General features: G+C 47.2%; 1 protein-coding gene and 1 long non-coding RNA gene across 5 annotated transcripts; one reads left to right on the plus strand and one right to left on the minus strand.

The window, feature by feature from the left end:
* Positions 1–1,156: 1,156 nt before the first annotated feature.
* On the minus strand, positions 1,157–9,379 carry LOC126495828 (apolipoprotein L3-like). Of its 2 annotated transcripts, none has more exons than XM_050133408.1 (4): positions 9,212–9,379; positions 7,868–7,970; positions 3,713–3,902; positions 1,157–2,238 (listed from the first exon to the last, which is right to left on the minus strand). In XM_050133408.1, exons 2-4 carry the CDS (start codon positions 7,878–7,880, stop codon positions 1,371–1,373), a joined length of 1,071 nt encoding a protein of 356 aa, XP_049989365.1. In that variant the 5' UTR covers positions 7,881–7,970; positions 9,212–9,379; the 3' UTR covers positions 1,157–1,370. The 2 variants fall into 2 exon arrangements, with proteins under 2 accessions (XP_049989365.1, XP_049989364.1); XM_050133407.1 differs by lacking the exon at positions 9,212–9,379 and adding an exon at positions 8,401–9,111.
* A 4,285-nt stretch (positions 9,380–13,664) lies between these two features.
* Positions 13,665–20,895, plus strand: LOC126495830 (uncharacterized). Of its 3 annotated transcripts, XR_007590249.1 has the most exons (5): positions 13,665–13,869; positions 14,671–14,867; positions 15,760–15,861; positions 16,139–16,341; positions 17,580–20,895. It is a non-coding gene; the product is annotated as an uncharacterized lncRNA (long non-coding RNA). The 3 variants fall into 3 exon arrangements; XR_007590248.1 differs by lacking the exon at positions 17,580–20,895 and having other exon boundaries at positions 13,672–13,869; positions 16,139–17,572; XR_007590247.1 differs by lacking the exon at positions 16,139–16,341 and having other exon boundaries at positions 13,674–13,869.
* Positions 20,896–21,396: the final 501 nt, after the last annotated feature.

Here is a 21,396-nt window from a genome sequence, read left to right on the forward strand (position 1 = left end):
TGTACTGTTCTTCCTTCACCGTGTCCATCTCTCCTGTCCTTTTCTGGGGTCCCTACTCATCTCTGAGCCTCACTGGTCTCTTAACATAGCCTTTTCTTTTGCTAAGAGCACTTCTAACACCTGAGATACATTGTTACATCACATACATTCATTTTAAGTACTTTTTAAATGTATCTCTATTTTGATAATATCCTGCTACCTACTAGAATAATACTTTTATCACCCATAAAGTTTCTGTATCTATGAGAAGTCATGATGGACTGTCTCAGTTCTTCTGCCACATCCTCCATGGTTTATTTTTCTCCTTCATAAAGGAAAGTGTCTTCCTATGTGGGCAGCAATACGGAAGTGGTCATTCACTGAAAGGGCTATGGTGCAGTAGTTTCGAGAGTCCTGAGAGCCTGGAAGAGTGCAGTGACAAAGGCACAGGCTCTTCAAGTAATCTGTGTCTTAAGGGCCAGACTGATGGAGTCAGAAGAGAGGGCAGGGTTCAAGGTCAAGGATGTGGTGAGCTCTGGTGATGGCTCCTGAATCTGAGCCCTGGCACAGTGTTCACTTCACTAACATGGGTAAATGGGCTCATCAGTAGAGAGGATGCCATGCACTGAGGAGCAAGTTGTTGGGCAGCCCAGGACAGGTAGGTACTTTTCCAATTTTGTCCGGGCCAGCACTCCATTCTGTCACTGATCAGCACCCCAGGGAGATGGTTTTGTCCACATCAAGCTTTTGCTTACCAGACATTCCAGTCCAAGGAAGGATTGAAGGGGTTGAGAAGCAGAAGAATGTTCTTCTAACAGATAAGACCTACAGTACACACAAGTCATCTCTCAGCCCAGTGTTCAGAACCTGGGAAAAAGGCCGCTTGAGCTGCAAAGGGAGAAGTGGACACCGCTCCTTTCCAGCTTCAGGGTGCATCTATGGGGAGCACTACACAAATAAGGAAAATGGTTCTTGTATAAATTTCAAATATTCTTGTTAAACCACAAGAAAGACAAGTTTTTAAAATCACGATAAAAATCAGGAGGCAATTATTAACTCTTTATAGTCAACAATTTAGAAAACACATGATATCATTTGGAAAAAAACACACAAAGTCTGACAGGTCAGTGTTTACAAATTTATTCTTCAAATGTTATAGAATAAGGTTAGCCCTCCATGTGCATCTCAACAGATCTCATCCAATTGCAGCAGATTTTAAACTTCAATAGCAATTAAACCTCATCACTTCCCCAGACTGTGTCCTCTCCCTCTAGCAGGCACTGCTGCCACAGGGGCATTGCTGTGATGGGATACAGTCAGGGCCTCTCATGTGTCTGTGGCCTTGTTCAGGGCAGCGCCTACCTACAGTTCTGAGCTGCACTGAAGAGAGGTCACTGAGTCAGGATGTCATGCACCCGGATGAGCTCCTGCAACTTCTGCTCCAGTTCCTGAGCCTTCTGCCGCAGCTTTGCAGCAGACTTTGTCTTTGCACCCTCATGCAAATGCTTTGAGTCTTCTATGAGGTTGACCACATCTAGCACAAGGAAGAGACCTGCAGCGGCCACACCTATGAACCGGGCTCCTTTGGTCATTGCCACCAGAGCAGTGCTTCCAAAGATTTTCTCCACCTGTGTGATGCCTTGGGATGACACCTTCCCTGTGGTCATTAGATGTTGGGTATTAATTGCTAGGCTACCTTTGGATTTGGCCAGCTGGATGGCATCGATGCTATTCTTGATGACTTCCAGGTTCCGGATGGAACTCACAGATGAGAAAGGAATTCTATGGGTGCTCTTCTCCACAACTTCTTCAATGCCCTTCACTGTATTCTTACTCGTGGTCAGAACCTGGCTGGCTTTAGCTTCTGCTGACTTCGTGCTTACCTTTTCCACGATGGTTGTGGAAACACTCGTCACAGCTGCTGCTGCCCCAAGCCCCAAGCCTGTGGCTGAAAGTCCCAGACTGACCCCTGCTGTCACAGGTGCCAGAGCGAGACCAAGGATTGTCAGGACCCCAGACGCAGCACCGGTGGAGCTGGCCACCACATGTGTGATGGTGCAGTCCCTGTGCACCTTGTCAATCTTGTCTGCAAGGGCGTGGAGCTTCCCAATGTGCTTCTTAAGCTCCAGTTTCATCTGAGGATAAACTTCCAGAAACCTTTTCCTGATTTGCAGGTCATTTTGGAGATCGTCTTTATTGTCTCCATTATTGTCCACTGTGGTCTCCCCATGAGCTTCATGCAAGGCATCTTCCTCTGTCCTGTAAAAGGAGAGGCCAGCTGAGTAAGGAAGAGAGCTTGTAGGAAAGATCTGTCCTGCAGCAATCACAGAGCATCTGCTGTGAATGAAATGGAGGAGAGTCCTACAGCCTTATGACAAACCACAATGTCTTTGATTGGTAAGGAGACAATGAGTTAAAATCCATCTTAATGTGTCCTTTTTATTTTTCTTTTATGTGTATGAGTGTTTTGACTCTGTGTGTGTGTGTGTGTGTGTGTGTGTGTGTGTGTGTACATGTGCTCACACATCATATGAATGCCTGGTGCCAGAGGAGCCCAGAAGAAGGCATCAGATCCCTAGAACTGAAGTCTGGAGTTACAGAGTTGTGAGTCATCATGACGGTGCTAGGAACCGGACTTCAGGCACCTGGAAGTGCTCTTAACCACCTGATCCATCTCTCTAGTCCTTTGATACACACTCCTATTGCTAGGCATTTAATAAAGGTCAATGTCATCACTACAAACATTCTTTTCAATAGGAACTCCAAACCAAGACAGAGATTAGAAAAAAATATATATCTCTTTCATTTAGGGAAACTTAGTATTCTTTAAAGAGTTCACTTCCTTCACAGAAAAGCCTTCTATGGCCTATGACCTTTGGATTGATCTTGATTTTCCTGTGCATGGTAGGCCTGCCCTGTTCAGGCTTGTCAAGAATCCTTCTCTGGTTGTGAGACTGCCCTACCTTTGATACTCAATAGTCAATCAAGTTCCCATGTCTAACTTATGGTGTCTTAGTCTTGACTTCCCTCGGGAGGAATCCCATGAGGTCAGCTTCACAGTGCCCCTGCTCCCTGCTCACTATTGCCCCTCATTCAGCTTGTCTGCCAGAGTCCCCAGCTGAATGCCTATCCAGAAGTGTTCTGTCTCTTCCCCTTAGAGCAACAGCCCAGACCAGCACCTTCCTGACTGCTAACTCGTGTTAGAATACGGCTTCTCTACCAAGGTATCTTTCTTGGTGTGGGTCGCTCCCTGTTAGCTTTCACATAACTGTGCTGTGTCTTGAGGACAGCAGAAAATTCTCCATTGATATCTAGATGCCCCCTTAGGATGTGGCTAATTTTGTAAACACGTGGACCTGAGTTCTGTGTTCCAGAGTCCACATAGAAAAGCTAGGTACAATTCTATCAGGCTACTGTTACCTTAACCCAAACCACACAATGATGCAACAATGAAAGAGTCTCCATGTAGAACACTGATGCAAAAACTTCACAAAATATTGGCTAACTCAATCCTAGAACACGTAAAAGAAATCATTCATCATGAATATGTAGGGTTCATCCCTTACATGCAGGGATGGTTCAATATAAGAAAATCTGTCAATGTATCCACAATATAAACAGACAGAAAGACAGAAACACATGATCATCTTCTTAGCAAGGATTTTGTCCTTGGCAAAATCCACTGCCCCTAATGATAAAAGTTTTACGGAGATCGGGGATACAAGGAACTTACCTAAATATAATATAAACAATAAACAACAAGCCGACAGCCAACATCAAATTAAATGGAGAGAAACTGGACAAATCAGCTCTTTCTACAAGTTCTCTTCCAGATTCCTCTTTAGTTGGCAGGAGCTGCAGGGCATCTGTGTTCCTTGTATCCCAGAGATACTCAACCACAGACATGATGAAGCCTTTCCTCTCTGGATGGGAAGAAAAAGAAATATGATTAGAACACCATGCTGGAGACCTTGAACGGCTTCAGGAACTAGGTTTTAAAATGTGTTCTGAGGGTTGGAGAGATGGTTCAGAGGTTAAGAGCATTGCCTGCTCTTCCAAAGGTCCTGAGTTCAATTCCCAGCAACCACATGGTGGTTCACAACCATCTCTAATGGGGTTTGGTGCCCTCTTCTGGCCTGCAGGCATACACACAGACAGAATATTGTATACATAATAAATAAATATTAAAAAAAAAATAAAATGTGTTCTGAGCATCTGTCCCTTCAGGTATAATCTGGTGTCACTTTTGGTAGGGACTAAGTTGTGTCCCTTAACACATTTGTTAGAGCTCTATCCCTAGGTGACTGTATTTGGAGATGGAGAAGGAAGAAAGTGAGGTTGTGAGTGAGGTCCCTGACCCAGAGGGTTAGTGTCCTCACAGCAGCCAAAAGAAGCGCCCTCCCTCTATTCCCTCCTTCTCTGTCTCCCCCACCCTCCCCTTTCTCCCTTTCCCTGACTCTCTTCTCTCTAGACACACAAGAGAGTCTATGGGCTAGAACAGAGAAGAGAATCCCTCTACCAACTTGGAAGAGAGTGCCCCCCCCCAGCGCTAATCTGCCACACTTTGATTGTGGTTGCTGGATTCCAGAACAGTGAGAGAAGAGGTCCTTTCTCTTTAAACCACCTACCCAGTGTCACTTTGTGATGACATCCTGAGAGGACATATATATCAGGGAACTGTCTTGGTGCTTTGCAGAGACATGTATGGTTTTCAGCTCAGAACAGTTAGAAAGTGAGTCTCTCATCCCCAGGAAGAGGGAGAGTCCAGTGATGGCATCCATCTACTGTGTGCCTGGGGCCCAGTCCTTGAATGTGATGTTTTCCCTTGATTTTTATTTTATGTATGGGAATATATGCCTGCTTGCATTTATGTCTTTGTACCATGTGTGTGTCTGGTGACCAAGAGGTCCTTGGGTCCCCTGGATTGGCAGTTACAGCCTGCTGTGAACCTGATGTGGGCATTGGGAACTGAGTTCCAGAAGAGTAGAGCTACAAAGTGAGAGACTGTCTTTAAAAAAAAAGACAACAAACAAACAAAACGCTAAAAAGAAGTGGAATTGGCAAAACCAGGGGAGAGAGGACAGGAAGAGCGAGCACCCGTGGATGATTCCAGGTATGCACATACGCACACACGTAGACGCGCCAACACTCTACAAATTCATAATTTAAATCTTTTACGATACTTTTAAGTGATTTCTGAATTTTCATTTTAATTGTCTCATTGTAATTGTATGCATGGATGTAACACAGTATATTTCATGATAAATTATTATGTTATTAGTTTAAAATTTTATCATTCAGTTAAGAATGTTCAAAATAGGGCTGAGAGATGGCTCAGCAGTTAAGGGTTCTAGCTCTTCTTCCAGAGGACACAGGTTCAATTCCCATCACCCACGGGCACCTCACAATTATCTGTAACTTCAGCACTGGGAATTCAACACCCTCACACAGACATACATGTAGGAAAATACAAATTCACATAAAATGAAAATAAACAAATTATTTTTAAAAGCTTGTTCAAAATTCAATTCTCACTATCACTACCTTTAAAAAAAATTTTTTTGAAACAGGGTTTCTCTTTGTAACAGTCCTAGCTGTACTAGAACAAGCTCTGTAAACCAGGCTGGCTTCAAACCCACAGAGATCCTCCTGCTTCTGCTTCCTGAGTGCTGGGATTAAAGGCATGCGCCACCACCACCCGGCCCTATTCAGCATTTCTAATGTGTGATAAATGGAATCCGGAAATGATGGTGCAGACCTATAACCCAGCACATCGCAGATGAGGCAGGAGGATTGTGAGTCTGCGGTCAACTTGGGTGACATAGCAAGACATTTTTTGAGTGGCAGGGAAGAGAGAGGGGTAGGGAGAATTGGAGAATGAAGAAGGGAGGAGGCACACGGGGCAGTTCCAGCAGTAAAGGCCTTCATTCACGACCAGCAGCAGAACACGTGAACTTCCCGTTAAAGGAGACCAACATTGTAATGGCTGCAAATCTTCTCAGGTCACTGGAGGTCAGTTCCTGCCCACGTGATGTGGAGGTTATGGTATTAAAGAGAAGGGAGTGAGGACGAGCTGTGTTGTAACATACCTGGAGGGTGTGTCTCTCATGGTTGAAAATGACATTTCGAGGACACACTACTGAGATCAAGTGTCAGAAAGACTCCTGCTGTGATGGACAGCTAAGATCAGCAGCACACGGGGGCACGGGGGTCTCTGGTTGGTGGGACCCTCCACGCTGACCCTGGTTTCCTCGTGTGTCAGGGTCTGGCACCCCAGCACCTGCCCAGGCTTTCCAGGCCGCCCCATTTAGAAGGGAATACCTACCCTGCAGACTCCATGTGCTCTGTATCCTTCCTCATGGATCCTAGAGCCTCCTGCATGCTCTAAGCGCCCCACATCTAAGCTTTCCTCCCTTCCTTATTCTATTGCATGATTTCTGTGTTATTAACGTTTATTTATTATCCAAAGTGGAGAGTATTGAAATGCCATTTCATTCAAGTTTATCATGTATGTTGGCTGTGTTCACTGTGTACCTTCTCCTGTTACTAGTTATTACTTTTTTAGTTAGTAGTTATTACTTTGGAGAATAGTTCCCCTAAATTATTATACTGTGTGTGTGTGTGTGTGTGTGTGTGTGTGTGTGTGTGTGTGTTCTAAGTTCCACATTTGAAAGAAACAGTCAACATTTGTCTTTAAATCTGACTTATTTTGGTCAACAGGATGCCCCACAGTTCCACCCATTTTCCTGCAGAGGGCACACTTTCATTCATCTTTATGGCTGAATAAAATTCCATCGTCATGTGCACCGCACTGTCTCTATGCATCTGTTGATGTGCATGATTGCTCTTCCCATGTCTCAGTTATTGTGAATCTCACTGTGATGGCCATGAAGGCTCCAGCTCCTCTCTAACACACGCATGGAGGTTCCTTGAGGAGTACACCCTTGGGTGGGATAACTTGGTCACATTGAAGTTGTAATGGCGTCCTGACCAAGTGCACAGCTCTGTAGTTTTTTCTCTCTCATTCTTTAACACGCCTGCTGTGCAGTGTGGGTTGGCCAAGCTGAGCAAATGACTTGACTGCCTAAGCGGCAGAGGTGAGGGAAGAAGACAGTGAGCACAGGGCTCAGGACACCAGTGTGGAACAAGGGCTGGTGTAGGGGGCTGTTCCTGGATAGAGTCACTTCTGAGCGGACCTTTTTTGTTCTTTTGTTTGTTTGTTTGTTTGTTTTCTGGGTTTCTGTTTCAACTTAATTTTTTTTTTACGCAACAGAAGAAAAACCAGGCCTGACTTGAGACCAACACACCTGGTAAACAAGCTCTGGTCCTGGCTGTGCAGGGGATGGGGATTATGTCGCCTGGAGTTAATGAGGTGCGGTAGAGGCTGCAGCAGGCTTTGGTCTGGACACATGGGGACACTCGGCCCTAAATAGGTAATAGGAGGTGAGAATCTCCAGGTAACATAGATGGACTGTGGGTAAGGTCTCTCTGGGGTGTAGTAACTTCCTGATGAAGCAGTTAGAACAGGTGGGTGTCTAAGCTGGTGCAGGGTGGGCTCCTCCTCAGGGACAGTGCCACAGGGTCAGCTGAGAGTGAGCGAGCCACCAAGAGAGAGCTGGAGCTGCCTCCCATCTTCACGTTCCCTGCCTCCTGTTCCCTCCGTTCCTCCCTCCTTGGCTTCCATTTTTCAGACTGGGTATTGCTGAAGTTCCTCCTGAGAATGCATCCCAAGAGAAGATGAGGATGTGGGGCTGCTCTAACCCAGGACTGGGGAGCTCTCTGCTCCCACTTGGGGTTCTCCTCCTGCATCTTTGACTCCTCAGCAGGCCTCAGCAGGGAGGCCCTGGAGTCCTAGGCCATGAGCAGTAGCAGAGAACAGACTGATTACCTGTGGAGCCCATGACAGCTGTGGGTCTTGGTGTCACTCAGAGGATCCTGAGAGGTTTCCTTACAGCTCACCGGGTGTCCAGGCTACAGGAGGAAATAACAACCTGTGGGACAGAATGGGGACAGCTCTGTGACCAGGGATCTGGTGACCCACAGTTCTCTCCATAGTGACTGCCAAGGGCAGAAAGAACTGAACCCAAAGCTTGTCTGCTCCCTCAAGTTCTCCTCCTCCCGTTATTCTTTTTAAAGATATAGTGGTGGGGGGCTGGTCCCCCAAGGGGTAGTAGCAGGTGACCCAAGGCCTGGGTGAGTCCCTGAGGCCTTGGTGGGTTGCCTTGGCAGATGGGAGACCGCAGTGGATGAGAGACAGACAGATACCTCATGCAGAGAGATTGGATATAGAGTTTATTTAGTGGGTTATGAAGGGAAAAGGAAATGAGGAAGGGGATAAGGGGGAAGAAGAAAGAGAGGCAGAGAGAGAGAGAGAGTTGGGGGAGAGAGATAGAGAGGAAGGGGAGAGAGAGCAGAAGTTACCTCTTCAGGAGAGAGAGCTCAGGGATGCAGGAGGCAAGAGATCTGCTTGCCTCAGTTGAAGGCAATGGTTGGGAGTGGGTGGGGCTTGCCTCTTAAAGGGACAGAGTACCCAGGTGACAGGACAGGCTAGTAAATCATAACATTCCCATCTCTTTTTTATAATGAAAAAGCGGGAAGTTAGGCACAACAGGTTAAAGAAATCAGGAGGGAGGATTCTCAAGACAGCTTCCTGCTTATTTGTGGGCATTGTCTTGGGGGAACCTGAGAAAACTGGGTGCTGGTCATATCCTGGGGTAGCTGGTCACTTTTCACCTGTCCAGGGTTTGTGGTATGGAACTCTCCTGTGTCTCTTGGATCTAGCAAGGTATTAACAGAACAGAGGACAAAGTTAAATTTAGGAAGAAAAATTTTTCAGGATCAGGGAATTGAGAAGGGTGTGTATCTGACCTGTTTAAGGTGGATCCTTTAATTAAGCTCCCTGGAACTTACAAGAACTTTTTGGGTTTATGAAAACATAAATTTTAACCAGTAGCATATTTATACCACAATGACTGTGACAGATATTTTTGTATAATGAAAAGTATTTTTAAGACTATGAAAGGCAGCATGATAGAGAATTTTGTCCTAACATCTTCTGTATAACTTGCAGGTACACACCTTAACAACATTTATTTTGTATTTTACTGAAATTTTTTGGTGAGGTTGTCCTTTTAAATGACAAAACCTCTCAGCTGTCAAACTGCATCAGAGATCTTTGAGAAGGATAAAATTTTACTTGAGTTATCAATTAAAAAAGCAACAGAGAACTTACTTGGTTGGCACTAGAGCTACTCCTCGGAGTCCTTTATGGTCGCTGAGGGTCATATTTGCCTTTTGCTGTTTAGTGCAGGGCCTGCCAGGTTTTAGAAGATCCTGTGAGTTAGAAATCTGTAGGAAGACAAGCCTACCTTGACCTGAGCAGCTAGGCTGTCAATTCCAGTGATTCTGTCCACTGTCTGGATACCTTCAGTTTAGATGAAAGGCAGTTTTGGTCAGCATTTGATAAAGGGAAGTTGCAGGTGGACATTGTTCTGTGCCCATCTGTCTTCTGTCTTCTTTGGGGGAAATAGCACGCTGCTAGGAGCCAACCTGTCTCTGTTATAAAAAGTCTTTTAAAAATTAAAGATTTAAATGCCATATTTCCCAGATCTCTGGCAGTTGAGGGCTGCTTATCAGGTATAAACTACAGTATAGAATCTGCCTGCCTGGAGAACTGAGTCTAAGCTTGAGTGCAATGGCTATCTAAATTTAGTTAGAAATGTGGTTGGCTGCGGGAGGGGGGGGCTGGAGAGATCGATAATGAAGTCAAGCTGATTCCCAGCCAGTTGGCTCAGGAACCAGGGGCTAGGGACACCTGTTGTGCCTAACTTCCCACCCTTTTATTATAAGAGATGGGAATGTTATGATCTACTAGCCTGTCCTGTCACCTGGGTATCCTGTCCCTTAAGAGAAAAGCCCTGTCCGCTCCCAACCCTCCCCTTCCACTGAGGGTATCCAGCGGGCAGAGTCGGAGCAAATATTCCAAGAAACTGTGTGCAGGGTGACAGAGGCAGCTGGTAGCAGCCCAAGGAGAGAAGGAATTGACTTTGCAGTCAAGTTGTGGTGGTCAAGCAAACCCGAGTCCAGTGACCCCAGAGAGCACTCCAAAAACTGGAAAGAGTGCTGCAGGGGTGGGGATATGGGGGATACTGGGCTTCCTGGAGCAGGCTACGGGTGTGTGTGTCCCAACCCCCACACGGATACATGAGAGCCCCCGCCCTTTCCACTCATACCCTAACAGGAGATCAAAGGGCTCAGAAGGTAGATGGCTGCCAGCCACCTGCTCAGTCCCTGTCCCAGGATCCTGGTCAAGTCTCTCTATTCTGAAACCTCAGTTTCCTCACAAGGCCTGACCCAGAGTGAAGGTTCAGAGTCAGGTTGGGTGCAAAAACCCTGGGTGGGATCCTTGCGTCTCAAAAGGCAGTCCTTGTCCCCATTCTGCTTAAGTCACAGCACCCCAAAGCCAGCTCTGCCTGTCCAGGCCCTCAAACAGAGATGTGTGGTCCCCTATCCCCTATCTTGTTGCTTCCTGTTTCCCAGTGGAGGGACACTGAGAGCAGACTCCTCCCTGAGGTCTCCTGGTCACGGGTCAGGAACCTGGTGCACATGCTGCATCCCATAGGTTCTATGGTCCCATCTGAGGAGCCCCTCACTGTGTCTCATGAGCAGATGGGAAGGGGGAGCAGCTGGACCCCAAATCTGCTGCAAGGCTAGTTTCATTGATGCTGTGTCTGTGACCTGAGGCAGATGCCTGACCTTGTTGAACTTATCAACAAAACAGGTGCCATGTTCCTCTTTCAGAGAGGCTGTGGGGGTATGTAGGCGTGAGAGCTTAGACATTCCCCAATTTACACAAAAACTTCAACAGGCTGAGTTTGGATGGAGCTGGACAGTCCTTAGCTGTGTGGACATGGTGACCAGCTGTGCATCCAAGTGGTTACGGAACACGGCCTCCTGCTGATTTACCCAAACCAGAAAACGAAAGAGAAAAAGTCCCACTTGGCAAGGAACTGACAGAAGCCAGGGAACTTGAGTCTTGCTGGATGCTACCCTCATCCCACGCTCCTGGCTGACCCACTCAAAGGAGTGACCTTAGTCCTAGGTTCTTAGCTGAACCCATTTTAAATGGGGGGGTCTCTGTGGTCTGGAGGGAAAAGACCTGGCACCACAGACTCAGGGACTATCCACAGATCATCCTCTGTACCTCCTGGGTTCTGTTCATCCCCTCCATCCCCCACCCACATCCTCAGCACCGCCCCCACCTCCTGTTCTGTTGATGCTGACCTTGGTGCTGCCGACGATGGCGTGCACAGCATCTGATCATCTGCTTTTGTGGGTTCTCCTCCCAGGAACTCCTGCTCTGAAGCACTCAGTATCACATCCTCTCGGGGCAACAGGCCCCCAAACCTTAGTAGGCCTCCAGACCTTCGCACAGCTGACTCCGTGATGGAAGCACCATTCAGACCACAAACCCAGCACATAGACAGCATCACCTGACATAAGGAAAATTAATTCTAACCCATCAAAGTCCATGGTTCTCCTGGAAGTCTCTAAACAGGCTAACCTTGCATTGTAGCTTCTGGAGTCAGCTCCTGGCTGACTGTTCTGCTTAACTGAAGTATGCCATGCCGGGATATGGTTTTTGTGCTTAAAACTCACCCTGAGAAAGGCTCAATGCAATACTGGGATTTGGAGCACAGTTGTAGATACTGGGGGACTAACAAAGACTTTCTATTGGCTCGAGCCTGTGTCTGAATAGCCTTCTCTGGTGGATTCCCACATTTCTGGAGATCCCTAGAGATATCAGATCCTCTCAGAGCAGGAAAGATCATAGTGGTCAAGGAGTTCAAATGGGGTAGGAAACCTTCGACATTTCAGGTCCCCAGGATTCCCTTTGGTCACATCCTGCCTGCTATGCCCAGTCTGTGGGGACCCCAAAAGACCACCAGGGAGACAGGCTCACCAAAATGCCAAAAGCAAGGTTTATTGTGTGCACAATACAAGCTGACAGGGAGCTCGTCAAAGCAACTGGTGCAGCAGGGGCAAGAGGAGGTACCCTGCCCTTCTAGAGGGCATTATTTAAAGGCAAAACCCAGAAAATTTACATTAGCAGGGTGTGGGGTGACGGGCTCAATTCTGACCGACTCTTGTCCAGGGACTTCAGAAATTTTACTTTTGAACCTCGCCTGTTGCTTGTCACATTTTCTTATCAGCTGACCCTCAGGTGGGGACATTCTGTAATTATCTGTACTTTCCAGCTGGCTACCCTGTTATTTTTGCCCGTAGCCATTTCTGAGGACTGGAATGTTTTACAGGAGATATCTTAAACAAGACACAAGATGGAGGCAGAGGACAAAATGGAGGAACTTTGGTTCTTCACTGCCTAATATTTCCGAGGGGTCTGATACCTCCACTGGAAAAAGAAACACATTAGAATATCACCTGGCCTGTCACCTTCTTAAGTCTCGTTAAGATGTCTTCTGTTTAGGACACAAGGAGAGGACAGACATGGCCATTGATCAGTGTCCGGGATCTGTGTGAGACGGCACCAGGCTCCCCTGGTCTGCTCAGGTGTATGAATGTGTGGCGTCCACCCCTGGTTGTCTCTACTGTGTGTCTCTCTATGTGTTTCTCTCAGTTCTATTTCCCTGTATTGACCTGACCAGTGGCTTTCTCTGGTGTGAGAGAGGAAAGAAAAAAAGACAAAACAAAACGGTCTGTCTGTTTATGACCTGTGCCTTCTTGTCGGGGACCTGAATCCTTTTGGTTCCGCTAGATCACCCAGAAGCCTAAATTACCTCTGCCTGTCCCACTCCAAGAGCGTTCTACTGTTTTGTTGCTGGACTCCCATTCATGGCTGGAGTCAGTCCTAGTCTCTATGAAGTGTTGGGGGGCCCCGGGGGGGGGGGCTGACATCTAAGCAGAATGCCCACAAGGAGAAATAGTTTCCCAAACCACACACTTCCTTTTCTCCCCTTCCCCCTTTCTCTAAGCAGCCCCTGGGAACAGGAAATGTTCCCCTGAGCAAAAGAGGAAGTTCCACTCCTTCCTCTTTCATGATGTATCTTTTTCAACAAGCAATCTATGTAATTGGAGAACTCAAAACCTACCATTTTTTTCCAAAAGTAGAACACCCCTCCCCCAGAACCTTGTCAGTGTGCGGATTAGAGCAGGACTAGTCAGCCTGGACAGAATGGATTTTCCCTTATGTCCAACACTGACCAATGGGACTTTAAATAATTTTCCCCAGGTTCTTTCAGAAGGATGAATGACAGCTGCTGAAAGATTTCTTTTGTCAGCCAGTTGGCCCTAGATGTTAGAAAATAGTTAGAAAAATTAGAAAAATGTATAGGTATAAATGGGTCCCAGTTGCTGGAGGAAGCTCAAAGGCGTTTAACAGCAGAGAACCAATTGAGAGACGACACCTTTTGCATAAACTTAAAGCCACTGTCAACTCTCATGATGAGACACAGTTAGACTTACAGACTCTGTCAGAAGAATATCTCCTAGCTCAAAGTCCTACCCTTTATCAAAGGATACAGCTGGACTATCTCTTGGATTTACAATTATTGGGGATATGGGCAGAAATCAACCCCTCAATACTGCCCCAACACCAAGTTCCTTATAATTGCTCAACTGATCAGTTCAGCTACTCTCTGCAGACTAAACAATACCCAATGACCCTGGAAACAAAAAGGGAAGCTGTGGTCCCCATTGCCAGGCTTAGAGAGACAGGCATCCGGGTGCCCTGCCAGTCACCCTGGAATACACCTCTCATGTCTGTCAAGAAACCTGGGACCTCTGGTTCTCACGAGTCTGATTCTTCCAGAGAAACAGGTGTGCACTGTCTTGGACCTGAAGGATGCCTTCTTCAGCCTCCCGTGGGCACAGGTGAGTCAAACCATTTTTGCTCTTACATGGTCAGATCGAGAAAAAAGGTTACAGTGGGCAACTTCCCTGGACCAGGTTGTCCCAAAGATTTGAAAATTCTCCAGCCAGCCCTGTTTGATGAGACACTAAATGCTGACCTCCTGCTCTTCATCAGAGGTTTCCTGGGACCACACTCTAACAACGTATACTCTAACCAATCCTCCTCCTAGCCTCTAAAACTAAAATAAGTTCTAAAAGCGCCACTGAGGGGCTGCAGCAAGAGTGACCTTGGTCTCCAGAGCACTGGCTAAGAAGGACCAGCTTTGTAAGTCAGAGCCTACCCATCGTGATACCCAGCTGGGGGAGGCAAAGGGAGCAATCTTGGAGATTCAGTTCCAAAGACTAAGAGGCAGGTTCAAGAGTTCCTAGGTGTAGCTAGGTATTGCTGCCTCTGAATATCAGGGTTTGTGGACATAGCAAGGCCTCTATACATCAGCACAAGGGGCAGGGACACTGAGTCCCTAATTTGGACTGAAACTAAACAAAAGGCATTTGAAACTTTAAAAGCAGTCTGACTTCAGCTCCAACCCTAGCACTTCCGGATGTCTCAAAACTTTTCATCTGTCCACAAAATAAAAGACATTACAAAGGGGGTTCTAACCCCAAACTTTGGGGCCATGTAAATGCCCTGTGTCATACCTTTCCAAACGATCGGACCCTGTAGTCACAGGACAGCCCACCTGCCTAAGAGCTGTGGTAGCAACCATTAATGAAAAACAAAACAACAACAAAATACAAGCTAACTCTTGGTCGGGATCTTAGACTCACAGCACCCCACACTGTTGAGGCTCTCCTCTGAGGAACACAAGAATGCTGGAATGCCTATGGGAACCAGTACCAGGTCCTACTCCTGGGCCACTTTCGACTCAAGTTGGAGAAGCTGACTGCCTTCAATTCTGATACCGTCTTTCCTGATATCAACTCACCTATGACTGTCATAAGATGAAAGACGAAACCAGGTACATGGGGGTTGGAGTAATTACTTTCACTGAAATACTTTTAGCCCAAGTCAGGCACCTCAGTCCACACAGCAAAACTGATCGGCCTGACCCAGGTTCAGATGGGGAAAAAAGAAAGCTCATCACCATAACCACAGACTGTTGCTATGGTTTTACTACCTGCATTTCCACAGGATGCTGTATAGAGAAAGATGGCCTCTCACCTCTTGGGGAAAGGACATTAAAAACAAAGAACACCTTGGCTCTCCCAGAGTCTAGTTGACTCCCCTCTCCCCCCACAAATACTTGCGGCCATGCTCTCTGGTTTACAGTGATTGTTGACTGTGTTTCTTCTGTCAAGTTTCCTCCCACTGAAATCTGTCTCCGTTTATTAATATGACTTTAGCTAGACAGCGAGATGCAGGACTGTGAGGGTCCACGCAAGCTGCAGGCTAGCAGGGATATGGGCCCTCTGCAGAGTACAGAACACACTGAAATGTCCGCAGACTCTTGACAGTCTCTGGGTTGAGCATCAGGATGGAGCTACAGACTCGTGCAGTGGGGGAGTGGAGTAGGGGGTCTCTAACCTTAGGTCCGTCCCACCCGGACATCCTGGAGATCTGCTAAAGAATGGCTCAGTTGACCAGTGACATGCCAAGAAATGTTTCTCAGGGTGGCTGTCATTTAAGAGTTGAGGATGATCTAGAGGTCATTTTAGCCCAATGGAATGTGACCCTGATGCGATGGGAAGCATTAGCTGAAGGATCTAGGGGGAGTGTGTGGACCACAGCATCTCCTAGAGGCGTCAGTGACCAAGATGTCCGATCACCATGGTTACCCTATCACAGTCCATATACTGGAGAAAGCATGGCCAAGAGCAGCACTCACCTCCTGCTGGTCCCTCTTCTTCTAGCGGCTGGGATCTTCCAAATGAGCCTGTGACCTGGTGGCTTCTGAAATCATCTAATGGCCAGGACAGACAAACCTCCCATGACGGGAAAGCACAGGGATGAACGTAAGTATCATCTGTTGAGAGCCCTGGTGGCTCCCTGGGAGAGGAAGGACAGCCACTGCCCCACATGATCAAAATCTGGACACTTGGACCCCAAGAACATCTGATTTGTTTTTGTTCAGTAGGGAACAACTAGGCCCTAGATAACAAGTATCAGTTTTAAGAAGGTTCCAAGTTGTAGAGCCAAGTGTATAGCCTTTGGACTATAAGCAATTGTCAAACTGCACATAAAGATGACAGAATCTAAGCCATGAATGTAATATTTTTGTTTGGAGCACAGATAACTTTGCCCTCAGTTGGCCACATGGGTAATCGTCAGGAGCAGCAGGTTCATTTGCTGAGTGAGCACAGCAGCTTTGGATTAAACCAGAATGAGCTGACCCAGAATTGATCCAGAAAAGCTGGAAATCACCTGGAGACTTGCTGCTGATTATTGTGGAAACTGCCTACAAAGTTCAGCCAGGGAAAGGACCTGGCCTCATGGTCAGTAGATTCCTGAGTGGGAGAGGGGACATGTTACGAAAGTCACATCACCAGACAGCTGGGTAGCAAATTTTAAAGGTACCATCCGGTCTCCCCTCCTATACTCTGAGTTAGAGGACATCGGAGAGTTGGCAGGTGTCACTCTTATGTCATAGCAAAGTCTTGAAATCCACCACACCTGGCTTCTGCAACCAGGGTGAAGGATCATCACCCCAGATACAGAAATGCCACATTACCCGGCCAATCCCCTTCTGAATAAATGCATAGAAACAACAAAAACAGAGACATGGCCAGATGTTTGTTCTCCCACGTTCCCAGCAACTTGATTCATAACAGTCAAAGGCACAGCCTGGATGTCCCCCGTGAGCTGAACCGAGTGAGAGTGTGACAGTGTGGAGTGGAATCTCTCGGCGTTTAATGGGCAGGAAATTCTGTCACACACACAACACGATGAAGCCTGGCATTATTAGCATAGATGAAATAAACTGGACACAGAAGGACAGATGCTGCATGTCTCCTTCGTGAGGACAATGGGGAAGGGAGAGCCCACAGGAGAGAAGCCAGTGGTGGTTCCAGAGGTTGTGGAGAACAGTGTCAGCCCACAGATGAAGAGATCTGGATGCTGGAGATGTTGCTCGCTCTCTCTCTCTCTCTCTCTCTCTCTCTCTCTCTCTCTCTCTCACACACACACACACACACACACACACACACCAGAGTGCTTATGGTGGGCCATATGTATATTTTTACCACAGCTTCAAAATCTATTTTTTCTTTTAAAACTTTATTCTTCTCTCATACAATACATCCTGATCACAGCCTCTCCTCCCTCCCCTTCTGCCAGTTCCTCACCCCACTTTCCCTCTCCCCCAGATCTACTGCTCCTCCAGTTCCTTTCAGAAAAGCACAGGCTTCCCAGGGATATCAACCAAACACGGCATAACAAGATGTGGTAAGACTAGGCAGAAACCCTCATATCAAGGCTGGAAAACAATCCAGTAGGAAGAAAGAATCCCAAGGAAGCAAGCAGGCAAAAGAATCAAAGACACCCCCTTCCTCTGTTGGGAGCCCACAAAAACACCAAGCTAAACAACCACAACTTGTACGCTGAGGACATAGAGCAGACCCAGGCAGTCTCTGGGAGTCCCTGGGAGCCCTGGTTAGTTGATTCTGTGGACTGTGTTCTCCTGGTGTCCTTGGCCCCTCAGGCTCCTACAGTTCTTCCTCTCCCTCTTCTGCAGGGTCCCAGAAGCTCTGTCTAATGTTTGGCTGTGGGTCTCTGCATCTGCTCCCATCAGCTGCTGGAGAAAACCTCTCTGATGACGATTGGGCTAGACTGGTCCTGTGAGTATAGCAGACTAGCATTAGAAATCAGCTCATTGACTTTTTTTCTCGGTCCTGTTTGGTTCTGCCCTAGGTTTGTGAGCCCAGCAGCTTCCAGTTCCTGACCTCCAGACAGCGTTGGGCACGGGCTCCCTCTTGTGACTTGGGCCCCAAGTTAGACTAGTCATTGGTTGGCCACACCCCCAAACTCTGAGCCACCATAGCCCCAGTGCTTTTTGTCAGCAGGGTCAAAGGTTTTGTGGCTGGTTTGGTGTCCCAGTCCCACCACTGGGAGCCTGACTGCAGATGATGGCCAGCTCAGCCTGCATATCCTCCATTGCTAGGAGTCCTCGCTAGAGTCGACCTGATAGATTTTAGGATGTTTCCACTGCCCTAGGTTTCCCCTCTGCCCTTAAATGCCCACCTAATCCAGTCATCTCTCTCTGCACACTCTCTCTCCACCCCCCATCTGTTCCTCCCTGTCCCTATCCCCACCTGCCCCCCAATCTACCCACAAATCCATTCTATGTCCCCTTCTCAGGGAGATGCATGCACTGCATGCAATAATTGTAGTGGATTATCCTTTACTTAACAAATAATATCCACTTATAAGTTATAATATCATAACTGAGTACGTTATGCCCAAATCACAGAGTCCCCCCAAAACCAACTAGGAGACCGAGTACTGTACGTAAAAGCAAAGAGCCTTTGTTGTTACACAAGTTTGCAAACTCAGACTCTCCGTGTGTCCAATGTATTGGAGTGATCAGAGAGCCCTGAGCTCAGCTGGGGTTGGGTTTTATCATAGCAGAGGTTGGGTGTGAGGGATTGCTAAGGTTCAGGACCCCTGATTAGCTGACATTTGTTTAGGGGTGTCCTGGTGAAAAACAATGGGTGTGTGCTGGCTGGTGGTCCTATCTACAAAGGTTGAAACGTTAGGAATTTCCTCTGGATGGTCTGTTCCTGGGTGGTGCCTGGGTAGTCTCAGTTTGTGGTCTTTCTTGTAACCAGGCATCATCTCAGGGTAAACTTCTGAGACTCAGGCCCCTATTGAGCTTGTCATGGCTGGGTCCTACCTACAGAGTGCATACCATATTTGTCTTTCTGTGTCTGGGTTGTCTTGCTTAGGATTTTTTTTCTAGTTCCATTCATTTGCCAGTAAATTTTATGTCATGTTTTCTAACATCTGAGTTATTCTCCACTATGTAAATATACCACATTTTCTTTATCCATTCTTGGGTTATAGACATCTATGTTGTTTCCAGTTTCTGGCTATTATAATAAAGCTAGTATAAACACAGCTGAGCAATTCTAATATTTTTCAAAATCCAAACTTCTCTGGTAAAACTGATAGCCAAAAGGGTCTGGAGAGATGGCTCAGAGACGAACAAGGCTGTCATTTACCATTGCCATTCTTGTCAATGACCAGGGTTCAATTTCCAGCACCCACACGACAGCTTATAACCATCCTTAGCTCCAATTCCAGAGGATCCAGCACCCTCTTCTTGCCTCCTCAGACCAGGCATGCATGCAGGGCAGTCACAGACAGGCAGGCTAAACACCAACACACATAAAATATGAATAATAAATTGATCTTTAAAATATTAAAGGAAAGAAGCACTTGCAATGTTTTGACTTAGGAAAATTATAGGAGGAGAAAGCAAAGTCCTGCCCAGCGCTGTGACAGACTGAGCAGGACAGGGAGGCTCATACGCATGCCTGGGGCTGTCTGCTCTGGGCCCTAAGAAAAAACACAGGTTTGCCTGGTGTCTTACGCCGCTGGGCAGTGGGGCATCATTATGGTGAGCAAATGCTATGGGACAGATATAGATAGATAGATAGATAGATAGATAGATAGATAGATAGATAGATAGATAGATATAGACCCCATGGACACATGCACATCTGAAGAGGTGACAGTGGTGAGGAGCAGGCTGAGGTTGCTGACTTCATTGCCATCTAGGGCCATGGTGATGTCTGGGCCTGGCCTGCTGCCCCAGGCCCTTGTCTGGGCTCATGGCCCTGTTGCAGCCATAGTCTCTGTTGATGTCCATGGCTCATGATATGACTGAGGGCCCAAAGTATAGGGATGTATAGAGTTGGCCTTATCTTCACTGACAGCAACACTAGGGAGAACTGGTCTTGCCCCTCATTGGGTGAAACACTCAGGAGGGAGGGTCCTACACCTCAACTGGGCAACACAATAGAGCTGGCCCTGTCTTGGGGGACATAGGTGAGTGCCCTTTCCCCTGCTCCACCCCATGCCACCTGTGGCAGGTGGGAGAGCTGGCCTGAAGGTCATCAGAGTGGGAGAGTTGTTCCTGCCCCTCACCACTGCAGCACTCCAGAGAGTGGCCTCTGCACCTTACCTGCGCAACAGAGTAGAGCTGGCCCTGGTGGTGTAGGTGTGGGAGAGATGATCTGAGGGCCCGAGAGCAGGAGAACGGGCCCTGTCCCTTGCTCCTTGCTGCACATGGTGCACTAGCTGGGGCAGCACTGGAGAGCTCGCCCTGGCTGTGAGGACTGGGGAGAGCTGGCTGGCTGACCAGCCCTGCACTACCCAGACCCAGAACTGTGTGGTTCTGAGTTCACCCACTACAGCATCCACCCCATCTGTGATCTGCTGGAGCACTTGAGAGGGCCGGTCGTGCAGACCCAAAGCTGCAGGATCTTCATGACACAGGGCAGCAACAGGATGTCCAAGAGGAGTCCAGTGAGGGCAGAGCATCAGTAGTGTAGCAGAAACCAGAGGCCTTGAACCAGACCAAAGGATCTTTGCAATGACCACTTGTAGTAAAGATACGTGGACAAAAGGGTTTACTGCATGAATCACTGGGTCTCAGTGCAGCTTCCATGATGAGATTTTTCTTTTCCTCTTTTTCTTTTTTTTCTCCCCCTTAAATTTTATTTTAGTTCATTTTGGGGGGAGGATGCAAGGGCAGAGGGTGGATATGAAGAGGTGGGGAGATGATTGGAATTGAGATAAATGAGTGAAAAATAAATAAAAGGTTAAATAAAGTAGAAAAAGATTGTGAGGTTTGGGCAGTCTGTGGGACTGCTGGCAGTGTGACCAGGATTTATCCCTAGTACTTGATCACATTCTTTTTGGATGGATACCTTGCTCAGCCTAGATATAGTGGGGAGGGCCTTGGTCTTGCCTCTAAGTGAAGTGTCAGACTTTGATGACTCCCCATGGGAAGCCTTACCCTTTTTGAGTAATGGATGGGGAGAGAGGTGGAGGAAAGGGTGGAGGGGGTGGAGGGGAGGGAGCTGGAATGGGGATAACTATGTAAAATGAGAAAAGATTATACTAAGAATTTTAATAAAATAAAATAATTAGAAAAAGAAAATCATAGTTCTTTCAGAGACAGTCCTGGTCTGCAAATACTTCCTTATACGCTTAAGCATGGTACTGCTGGGATTATATCCAGGTGTGATTCCGGTTTTCTTTTTCGTTCTAAAGCTGTCTTACTCACCAAGGGGAGAGAATGTGGTTATGGGTTCTGAGAATGTGATTTTCATCCCTGCACTTTCCCTGGAGCCTAAGATGAGTCGCGACACTTCAAACACCGTAAGATCATTTTCCAGCTCCCGCCTGGCCTTGAGGACAGCGGACGTAGTGTAGATGGTCTGGCTGGGTCCCCATGAGCACCTGCTCTTCATGTCAATCATCCGCGTGTTTCTGAAGCTCTTTGCTGTGTCTAATGGGGTGGTAAAGTCGCCTGAAATGCTGGC

The sequence above is a fragment of the Alexandromys fortis genome, unplaced genomic scaffold (assembly GCF_014885135.2).
Source record: "Alexandromys fortis isolate MF-2015 unplaced genomic scaffold, M_Fortis_MF-2015_v1.1 scaffold_649, whole genome shotgun sequence".
Classification (NCBI taxonomy): domain Eukaryota; kingdom Metazoa; phylum Chordata; class Mammalia; order Rodentia; family Cricetidae; genus Alexandromys; species Alexandromys fortis.

What these genes read in the sequence shown, in the direction of transcription:
- LOC126495828 (XM_050133408.1), bottom strand. An exon ending in ATTGTTTATATTATATTTAG is followed by an intron (nt 2,239 to 3,712) that starts GTAAGTTCCTTG and finishes CTCCTTTTACAG; the next exon opens with GACAGAGGAAGATGCCTTGC.